Source organism: Serinus canaria, chromosome 26, assembly GCF_022539315.1.
Source record: "Serinus canaria isolate serCan28SL12 chromosome 26, serCan2020, whole genome shotgun sequence".
Lineage (NCBI taxonomy): Eukaryota > Metazoa > Chordata > Aves > Passeriformes > Fringillidae > Serinus > Serinus canaria.
In genome coordinates this window covers 5171624-5181328 of record NC_066339.1, presented here as the reverse complement: position 1 = coordinate 5181328, position 9705 = coordinate 5171624, and the positions used below count along the sequence as shown (strand labels likewise).

The 9705-nt window shown below is 60.0% G+C and overlaps 1 protein-coding gene across 1 annotated transcript; it reads left to right on the top strand.

Moving 5' to 3' along the window:
- Nucleotides 1-4043: 4043 nt before the first annotated feature.
- On the top strand, nucleotides 4044-8105 carry TULP1 (TUB like protein 1). Its single transcript, XM_018923394.3, has 10 exons — nucleotides 4044-4176; nucleotides 4414-4518; nucleotides 4626-4760; nucleotides 4910-5001; nucleotides 5218-5391; nucleotides 5742-5854; nucleotides 6343-6451; nucleotides 6647-6745; nucleotides 7014-7185; nucleotides 7972-8105. Exons 2-10 carry the CDS (start codon nucleotides 4473-4475, stop codon nucleotides 8103-8105), a joined length of 1074 nt encoding a protein of 357 aa, XP_018778939.3. The 5' UTR covers nucleotides 4044-4176; nucleotides 4414-4472.
- The last annotated feature ends 1600 nt before the right edge of the window (nucleotides 8106-9705 follow it).

Below are 9705 nucleotides of genomic sequence, written 5' to 3'. Positions count from 1 at the left end.
ACAGAAACCCTCAGCACCGCCCAGAGCTGGGATGCTGCCTTCCCCTGAATGGGGTCTCCATGCACAGCTCACACAAAACAGCCCAAATCCTGCTCTTCAAGGAGACATTGTTGGGTGAAAAACAAACATACCCAGGGAGGATAACCCTAAACACGGTCAGGGAGCCACTCCCCTGCCCACTGGCTGCGCTGTGCCAGGGACCCCAACCAGCCAGGGGGGAACCTGTGCACCCCAAAAGGGTCTGGGGGCTGGCTGACCCCCTGCATTCCTGCAGAGCCCCCTTTTCCTGTGGTTACTCCCTGCCAGCTGCTCTGCCTGGCTGCCAGCCCCTGAAATCCTATTAACCGAGTTTCAGGAGAAATAAAGTTAATCACCTCCTCCACCTGCTCTTCCTCCTTTCCCTTCTCCTCCTCCCAGCACAGAGATTGCGGAGGCGGCCGAGGGGAAGCTGCGAGGCCGCTCTGGCTCCTGGGGCTGGGACTGACCCCGTGGCCCTGGCCCTGGGCTGCCAGGGGCTGCAGGGCAGGGCAGCACCGAGCCGAGCCGAGCCGAGCCGAGCCGAGCCGAGCCGAGCCGTGCCAGGAGCGATGCCGCTGCAGACGGAGATCCTGCGGGAGGTCTGGGCTGCCGACAGGTCGGTGCTGGGGACAGGGTGGGATCGGTGGGGTGGGATAGGTGGGGTGGGATCCACGGGGTGGATCCGCAGTGTGGGATCTGTGGGATGCAATTTACAGGGTGGGATCTGCAGTGTGGGATCTGCTGGGTGAGTGATGTGGGGTGGGATCTGCAGTGTGGGATCTGCTGGGTGGGTGATATACTGGGCACCCCCAGCAGACTCCCCTCTCCTCCCTCCTTTTCTCCTGTTTTCAATTTCAACACAGTTTAGTGAGCAGTTTTATCACAGTGTTGTTTTTTTAAGGGTTGGTGGGATGATGCTCGTGGATTTACAGAGAGGAAAAGTTTGTTAGATGGGGATCCCCAAATTAAGCTCCTTGCTGTCCCCCCCTGGCCAAAGCAGAGCCTGTCCTGTGCTCCTGGTTAGGAAGGGTGATGTCAGGCAAGCTCAAGACAGGGAAATGCTGCTGGAACCAAATGAAAGACTGACCTTTCCCCTTTTACCAAAAATTGGGGCAATCTCGTGCCCCCAGGGTCTGTGGAGGGCTGAAAGCCCTCACCCCTTTGGTTTCTGTGTCCCACAGCCCCAGTGAAGAGCCGGGGAGCCCCCAGCAGCACAAGCCCAAACAGGTGAGAAAAAATCCTTCCCCTCCATCCCATGTGCCACCATCCCCTGCTGTGAGCTGTCCCCAAGGGCTGGGGACATCAGAGACCCTCAAACCCCAGAGTCCACACCAAGACTGATTTGGGGCTGCTCTACTGGGGTGCTGCAGCCTGTGAGGGCATGAGATTTTTGGGAACCCCCTCCAGAGCAGGTGGATAGAGGCAATTCCACAGCCCTCCCTTCTTTGTGCACCCTTCTGAATCCCCCCTCCCGTCACTTGGAAGCAGCCCATGAGGAGGGTTCCTAGTTCTTAGATAACAGTTTAATTAAGCCCCTCAGTTAAGCTGTAAACTGTGACTCACTTTCCCCAGGCCATGATCCTGAGAGTCAGATCCCCCTTCCCTGAATTTCAGAGCAGCCCCCACGTGCCCCCCAGCCTTGGAAGGGTCTCAGCAGCAATTTTATCCCCCACCCAATTTAATTTTTAATCAGCAGTTCCTCCTTGAAGGGCTTTGTTAAGTAAGGGAGTGGTTGCCCACCCTGCAGCTGCTTAAGGGATTAGGGGGTGCAAAGGAGATTTTCTGTGTGAGCTCATGACACGGAAGAAAGCAGCCAGTTCCTAGCTCCACCATGGAGCCCCCAGCTCCCCCTCCCCAAATTCACAGTCCTGGGATCCCACTGGGATCCATCAGCATCCCACTTTCGCAAAACCCCTTCACACACTGCCCTGGAGCACGAGAGAGAAGTGAAACCCCTGCAAGGGGGAAGATGCTCTGTTGGGCAGTGGAAGCCTTGGTGCACCTGGATTTGCTGAGATCACTTTCTGAGAGCCCTGAGCTGACACCCACTCCCCAAATACCTCCTGCCCAGAGCCAGGCACTGACCCACATGCTCTGTATTTGGTAAATCGGGGTTATTTATAGCCCCAGCTAACCGGGATTAGGTGTGCTGTGCCTAATCCTCCTGCTTCCCTGCTCCTGCTGACCTCCTTGCCATCCACAGGAGCCTCTTGAGGGTGTGAGAGCAGATAGAGGTGAGAGTCCAGGCTCTCTGCCCCTCCCTATGCCCCTGTCCCAGCTCAGGTACCCAGCGTGGCCACCAGTGCCCAGAGCGGCTCCCAGCCAGGGTCCCCATGGCCACAGTGAGATTTGTCCCTCTGTGCTGACACGGTGTCACAGCAGCACCATCATCACCTCCCTCATCTCCAGGGCAGATGTTCTGTGTGTCTGCTAACAGACCTTTCTGTTTTCCTCCCTCTGCCTTCCTCGGGGGGCTGCCCATGGTAAGTCACACTTTGGAAGGTGTCAGTGTGTCCCTGTCCCAGAGCGTGTCCCCTGCTCCCGTGCTGGGCCAGGGAAAAGCCCGGCTGTATTTCTGAAAGGGACCCAGTGCTGATTGAGCAGGGGTTCCCTGCAAAGGGAGAAGGTGTTTAAGGCTGGCACCACCTCTGCAGCACCGTCCATGAGGGCAGAAGCTGAAGAAGAAGAGGCAGGAGCCCGGGCTGGAGCCCGAGGCCAAACCACGGCGGCCACGGGTGAAGAAGCCGAGTGAGGCAGGGGCTGCAGAGGAGGCTCCAGCCCCAGCACAGGGTGAGCACAGATCCCCCAGAGCCCTACAGAAATGGGGGGAAATGGGGTGTCCCACCCTGCACCTGAGGCACTCTCCATCATGGGCATCTCTTGAAATACACAGGGGTGAAGAAGGTGAGGAAGAAGAAGGAGGAGAAGGGGGAGGAGGAGAGCGACAAGGACCCCTCCTCCAAATTCACCAAGGAGCCTCGGAAGAAGAAGGAAAGCCTGGCTGCCCGCTCCCAAGTGCCCAAGGGCTCTAAGAAGCCACAAGGTGAAGGGGCAACACCCACCCCTCTGCGGGCACTTGCTCGTGTCACCTCGCGTCACCTCGTGTCCCCCTGTACCGAGTCCTGATAGCGCCGTCGGTGCTCCCAGTGCCCGCTGGGGCTCTCTCTGCTGGGGCTCTGCTGGGGCACTGCTGGGGCACTGCTGGGGCACTGCTGGAGCTCTGGTGGGACACTGCTGGGGCACTGCTGGAGCTCTGCACATCCCCGGCAGAGCTTTTTGCCTAAAACCCAGCTACGGACCTGGGAGAAACGGGGATGTGGCAGCGGAGCTGCGCTCATTGCCCTGCTCGGGGAGTTGGTATCGAGGGGGAGAGGGGCAGAGGGGGGTGACACACTCCCTGGGTGGGTGGCACTGAGCTCCCCGGACACTTTTCGGGAGCGAAAAGCGGCTGGGCTGGGCTGGGCTGCGGCCGCGAGAGAGCGCTGTGGCTGCGGCCGCGCTGCCCGGCGCTGGACACGGCCCCAGCCCCGCGGGACCCCGGCCACCACCCCGGGGGACAGCAGCAGGGCCGGACCCCGGCCACCACCCCGGGGGACAGCAGGAGGGCCGGACCCCCGCCACCACCCCGGGGGACAGCAGCAGGGCCGGACCCCCGCCACCACCCCGGGGGGACAGCAGGAGGGCCGGACCCCCGCCACCACCCCGGGGGGACAGCAGGAGGGCCGGACCCCGCCACCACCCCGGGGGGACAGCAGGAGGGCCGGACCCCCGCCACCACCCCAGGGGACAGCAGGAGGGCCGGACCCCGGCCACCACCCCGGGGGACAGCAGCAGGGCCGGACCCCGGCCACCACCCCGGGGGACAGCAGGAGGGCCGGACCCCCGCCACCACCCCGGGGGACAGCAGCAGGGCCGGACCCCCGCCACCACCCCGGGGGACAGCAGCAGGGCCGGACCCCCGCCACCACCCCGGGGGACAGCAGGAGGGCCGGTGTGTTGGCTGATGCCGTGGTCACCTCTGGGCAGAGCCGGCTGAGGATGAGGATGATGAGGAAGAGGAAGAAGAGGTGGAGAATAAGAACCCGCCAAAAAAGCTCAAGAAGAAGGTTCCCAAAGAGCCCCTCTCAGGCGGGGGGGAGAAGAAGCTGAAGCTGAAGGGTGAGTGCCCAGGGGACAGGGATGGCTTAAGCCCAGCTCTGGGATCTTGCTGGGACCAGGGAAGTGCCTTCACTGTCCTGGGAGGCTCAGGGGGCTGCAGAGCCATCGCCCCCTCCCCAAGCGATCTCCCCCCAGCTCAGCCCTTTCTGCTGCTCCGACCCTGTCCCCTCCTTGTCCCCAACACTGCCCATTCCCATCCCCCTGGCTGGCTGCTCATCAGCTCCTCTGTCCCAGCAGAAGACAAGAGTGACCCTGACAGCAAAGCCAAATCTGCCAAAAGCACCAAGAAGGAGCCAATGACCGTGTTCCAGGTGAAGAAGGAGAAGAAAAGCAAGAAGAAAGGTATGGGATGAGCAGGAGGAGGTGGCAGCCAGTCCTGCTGCCTGATGGCATCACCCTGAGCCCACAGCCCCCAGTGTTGTGTGACCATGTCCCCCATGTCCCTACAGCTGCCACCAGCAGTGATGAAGAGGATGATTCCGACTCCAGCACCAAACCCATTAGGTCGGATAAGAAGAAAAACCCAGCATCCCTCTTTCAGACTGGTGGGGACCCCCCAAAAGAGAAAAAATCCAAAAAGAAACGTGAGAGCCTGGCACTGGAGGGTGGTGGGTTCTGGTGGAGCTTCTGGGGGTGCAGGGAGCTTGGCATGGGTCTATGCTGAGCTTGATTTTGGGGCTCAGTAGAGTCAGGATCTTCTCCCTTCTGTGTCCCTACCTGTTCCTGCCAGCAGTTCCTCTCAAAGGGGCTGAGAGTGAGGAGGAGACCCCAGAGACCTTGCAGAAAAACTCCAACAAGAAGGGGAAAGCAAAGAAATCAAAGAAGGTACAAAAGACCCCTGAGAGCCGTGGGGAACCCCTCAGGGTGGGGAAGAGCAGCTCTTCCCCTCAGGGCAGGTCAGGAGCTTTGCAGCATCCCCCAGTGAGAGCCACCAGAGAGTCCCCAAAGCCACCAGCTGCAGAGGCTAGGGGCAATGGATAGCCCCTAGCTGGGGAGGAAGGGCGGGGGGCTCTGGGCTCACCATCCCCTCTCATGCTGCAGCAGAAGGAGGAGAGACCCCCATCCCCTGTCATCGAGGTGGAAAACCTGGAGGAGTTCGTGCTGCAGCCGGCGCCGCAGGGCGTGACCGTCAAGTGCCGGGTGACACGGGACAAGAAGGGCATGGACAGGGGGCTTTACCCCACCTACTACCTTCACTTGGACAATGACAAGAAGGTGATTTGGGGTGGGGGCATGGAGACCTCTGGGGCTCTGCAGCCATCCCAGAGAGCACCCTCAGGGTTTGGGGGGATGCTGGCCTCACCCCCCTGTGCTGGTGTGTCCTGAATGAGGCTGCTCCCCTCTGCTGCAGTTCCTGTGGGTGGTGCCTGGGAGGATGAGCTAACAGTGGCTGGAGAGCCACTAAAGCTGGGCTGGGCTCAGCCCCTCCTGCCCTGTAATGCAGACAGTATTTTGGGGATCATCTTCATGACTTGCTCAAGGTCATGGCAGTGACTTGTTGAGGGACAGCAGAGATGATGGCAGTGACAATGTCCCTTTCCCACATGGTCCCACTGCTCTACCAGGTGTTTCTCCTTGCTGGGAGAAAGCGTAAGAAGAGCAAAACCTCCAACTACCTCATCTCCATCGACCCCACTGACCTGTCACGGGGTGGAGAGAACTTCATTGGCAAGCTGAGGTAGGAGCAGAGCTGGCACCCCAGTTTGGTGGCACCCCATTTCTGCAGCACCCTCTTCCCACTCCATGGTTTACAGGCTGTCCCAAGCTATGGCTTGCACAGACAGGAGATCAAATTCAGCATTTCCCACTGCCGTGTCTGACCTGAGGAGTGGTGGGGGGCTGAGAGGGGAAAACAAGCTTGGCCGGTTCCTCCCAGCAGACAGGTCATGGCTGGAAAAGGCACCTGGCAAGTCCCAGCCTGCACTGCCAGCAGCCACACAGCAATGCTGGGGGTCCCCGTGGTGGCAGCATCCTATCACACCCAGATTTAGGGGACCCTTGAACCCAAGAAAATCACTGGAGAGTGGGGAGCTCTGCATTGGTGGGGAGCAGCACCTGGGCTTTGCAGCCAGACCAAAACCAAGGCTGTGCCTGGAGAGAGGTTACAGAGGGGGCAGAGGGGACTTGGTGGCCTCAGCCATAGCCATGTCCCACCCTTGGCTGCAGATCCAACCTGATGGGAACGAGGTTCACCGTGTTCGACAACGGCGCCAACCCCGACAGGGCCAACGCTGACTGGTCCAACGTGCGGCAGGAGCTCTCGGCCGTGGTCTACGTAAGAGCAGCCACACAGGGAGCCCCTTCCCATCTCTCCCGGGCAGGGAGAGAGGGCTTCCCACCCTGCACCCCTTCACTGGGGCTTGCAGACATGTGGGGTGGGCTGGAGCCACCCCCGAGCCCTCGTTCAGCCCCCATGAACGGCTGAAACCCACGGTGGTTGCTGGTTTTAGGGACAGGGTTTCTCTTGCAGGAGACCAACGTTTTAGGGTTCAAAGGCCCCCGGAAGATGACTGTCATCATCCCTGGGATGAATTCTGACTGTGAGAGGGTGCCCATCCGGCCCCGGAACGTAAGTCAAGGGCCAGACTGGGAGAAACTCCTTGGGAGCTGGGTTTGCTGGGCACCACCTTGGGTTTTACCCATCTTGGGGCATGGAGAGGCTTTCAGGTGTCCCTGAAACTCAAAGTGTCCCTGGGAGGTGGGAGACATGGTGTCTGGTTTTTTTCCCCATGATAGATCCCATTTCCAGCTGGGTGCTGTTACAGAGCATCCCCCAGGATGCCACAGGAGGTGGCAGGGCTCTGGAGGGGTCACCCCAACTCTGCTCCCCTCCCCAGGATAACGACGGCCTCCTGATGCGATGGCAGAACAGGAACATGGACAACGTGATCGAGCTGCACAACAAAGCCCCAGTGTGGAACGATGAGACCCAGTCCTACGTCCTCAATTTCCACGGCCGGGTCACCCACGCCTCCGTCAAAAATTTCCAGATCGTGCACAGCAGTGACCGTAAGCTGGGACAGGGGATAGGGTGAAGGAGCACTGCCTCATGGGCTGGCCTCAGCACCCACTGTTTTTGTTGAAGTTCAGTTTTTTCATGCTCTGGAGTCCTGCCTGCCTTTGCTGGAGCTGGGATGAAGCCAGACAGGACTCCCTGCAAGACCTGCCCTTAGGCCCTGGTGCTGGCAGGGGCAGCGTGTGGGGCTCCTGTTGCCAGGCAGATTTAGGGCAAGGACAGATCCTGTGGGGTGCTGAGCCCCCATCACACTGCAGCCACCCACTCAGCCCAGAGCACAGTCCCCAGCACACACCCCACGCTGCTGGCAGGCTCACCCTGGGGTGCACTGCCTTGGGGACAGTCCCTCAGGGGTGGCAGCAGCTCTGCCTGGATGCGGCTGCTCGTCACCTGTCCGGCGCAGTCAGAAGCCCTTGGCCTCCGGGGTGTTGGGTTACCGGACAGAAAAAGCCTCTTGAGGGCCCCTGGTTATTTTTACAGATTTCCTGTCACCCGCCCTCCAGCAGCAGCAATCCCACGGTTGGGGGGGTGGGGTGAGTGGGTCCCTGTCCCTTGGGGGGCTGTGGCACCCAGGGAGCGGTGCGCTGGAGGGACCAGAGGGTGCCATGGGAAAACGATGCTGTTTGGTGATGTGTGCTGCAGCACAGCACAGGAATCACAGGCTGAGTTCGGGTGGGGGTGCGTGGGCAGCTTCTTTGGGCCTCTGCAGCGTGGGCTGGCTGGGGAAAGGCAGGCTGGGTGCACAGGTGACAGCCCGGTGGCTCCCCTCTCTCTCACAGCTGACTACATCGTGATGCAGTTTGGGCGTGTGGCAGATGACGCCTTCACCATGGACTACAACTACCCCCTGTGCGCCCTGCAGGCCTTCGCCATCGCCCTCTCCAGCTTCGACGGGAAGCTGGCCTGCGAGTAGCACCTGCCCCGGGGCCACCAGGGCCACCGGGGCCACCAGGGCCACCGGGCTGCTGCCAGGGTCTGGAGGATGCTCCTGCACCCCTGTCCTGCTCTGGTCCCTGCATTTCCACCTTCTTGCAATCTCTGCTCTTCCTGGGGTGGTCCAAGGCACCTGGTGCCCACTGAGTGCTGTGGGATGCTCACCCAGCTGCAGCCCCCCTGCCTCTCCAGGCAAATTCGGGGCAAATCACTGGGCTGGGGTGATGGCAGAGCCAGGCTGGAGGTGTATTCATATTCAGCAGATGAGGCTGACTGCGGTCCCTGTCTCATCCCTTTGGACTCAGATCCTGGAAACTCATCTGTCCTCCCCTTGCTTTTTTTTTTTTGTTTTTGTCTTTGTTGGGTTTTTTGGTTTGTTTTTTGTTTGGTTGGTTTTTGGGGTTGTTTGTTTGTTATGGTTTTATGCTCAGTCTCCCATTGAGAAGGGTGTAGGTGATCTCCTCACTTTGTGTTTCCTCATCCCTGCCCACGTGCAGGTGGGCTCTGCCTAAGTTTCCAGCTAAAGACCCCATCCCAGCTCATTGCCCACCAGGCACAAAGCCCCTCTTTTGCCCCTTTTTGCCCTGGTGTGAGTGGATGGCTGGTGCCCATGGTGTGTTTGTACCCACTGGGTCTCACCTCACTGCCCAGAAATTGCTTTTTAGGGATTTGGGTCCCTGAGAAGCTGCCTGGCACCGGCAGCACACAGGCACGTGCCGAGGGGTGACAGTGCCAGCAGAGGAGGGCTGGCAGGCACGTGAGGCAGAGCTTGCATTGCTGGCAGGTGGCCCAGCTGGGTCAGTGCTGCCAGGAGAGACCTGGAAGAGAAAACTCAAGGTGCACCAGGAAGCAGTGAGTGACTCATGAGGTGTGGCACGGTGCTGAGTCACGCTCAGCACCCAGACGGGCCCTGCTGAGCTCCCTGTGCCCTCAACCCTCGCTGCCCCTTTACTCTGTGGTGCCCCTCCAGACCTCACATGCCCCAGGTGTCCCCACAGCTGCCTCACTGGTGTTCTCTGTCCATGAGAGGTGGTGGACAGAAGGTGCCCTGTCTCAGATTGATGGGGAGATGCTGAAGAGAGGCAGTTCACTGGGAGCAGGACAGCTCATGCCCCCAGTTTCACCAGTTATGGGGTGAGGATTTGGCTGCACAAACAAATCTGATTAATTCAGTGGTGAGAAAAATGGGGACATGCCAAGGAGCCCTGAAATGCCATCCTCAGCTCTCTGGTGCTGTTTCTCACCTGCTCAACTCACACACTGACTCCAGAACCATGTGGGATTCCCTTACCAGGACAGAAAGGAGTTGTTCCCCCATTCTGGGGGTGATATGAGCCCCCCAAGTCAATGCAGCTGAGAGGCAGCTGCAGCAGAAAAGGCTGAGGAGCAGATGGATGAGATGGATGTGATTGTGCAAGAGGGATGCTCATCCTCTCTGGGCAGTGTCGCAACATCACCGTGGGCTGAGCCCGGAGCGAGGAGCTGATGACAGATGACAGTGACAGGGGCACCATGAGCTGCTGGACCACTGGTGAACATCTGCCCCAGTGGCTTTGCAGATGGGAGTGGAGCTCTTCCCC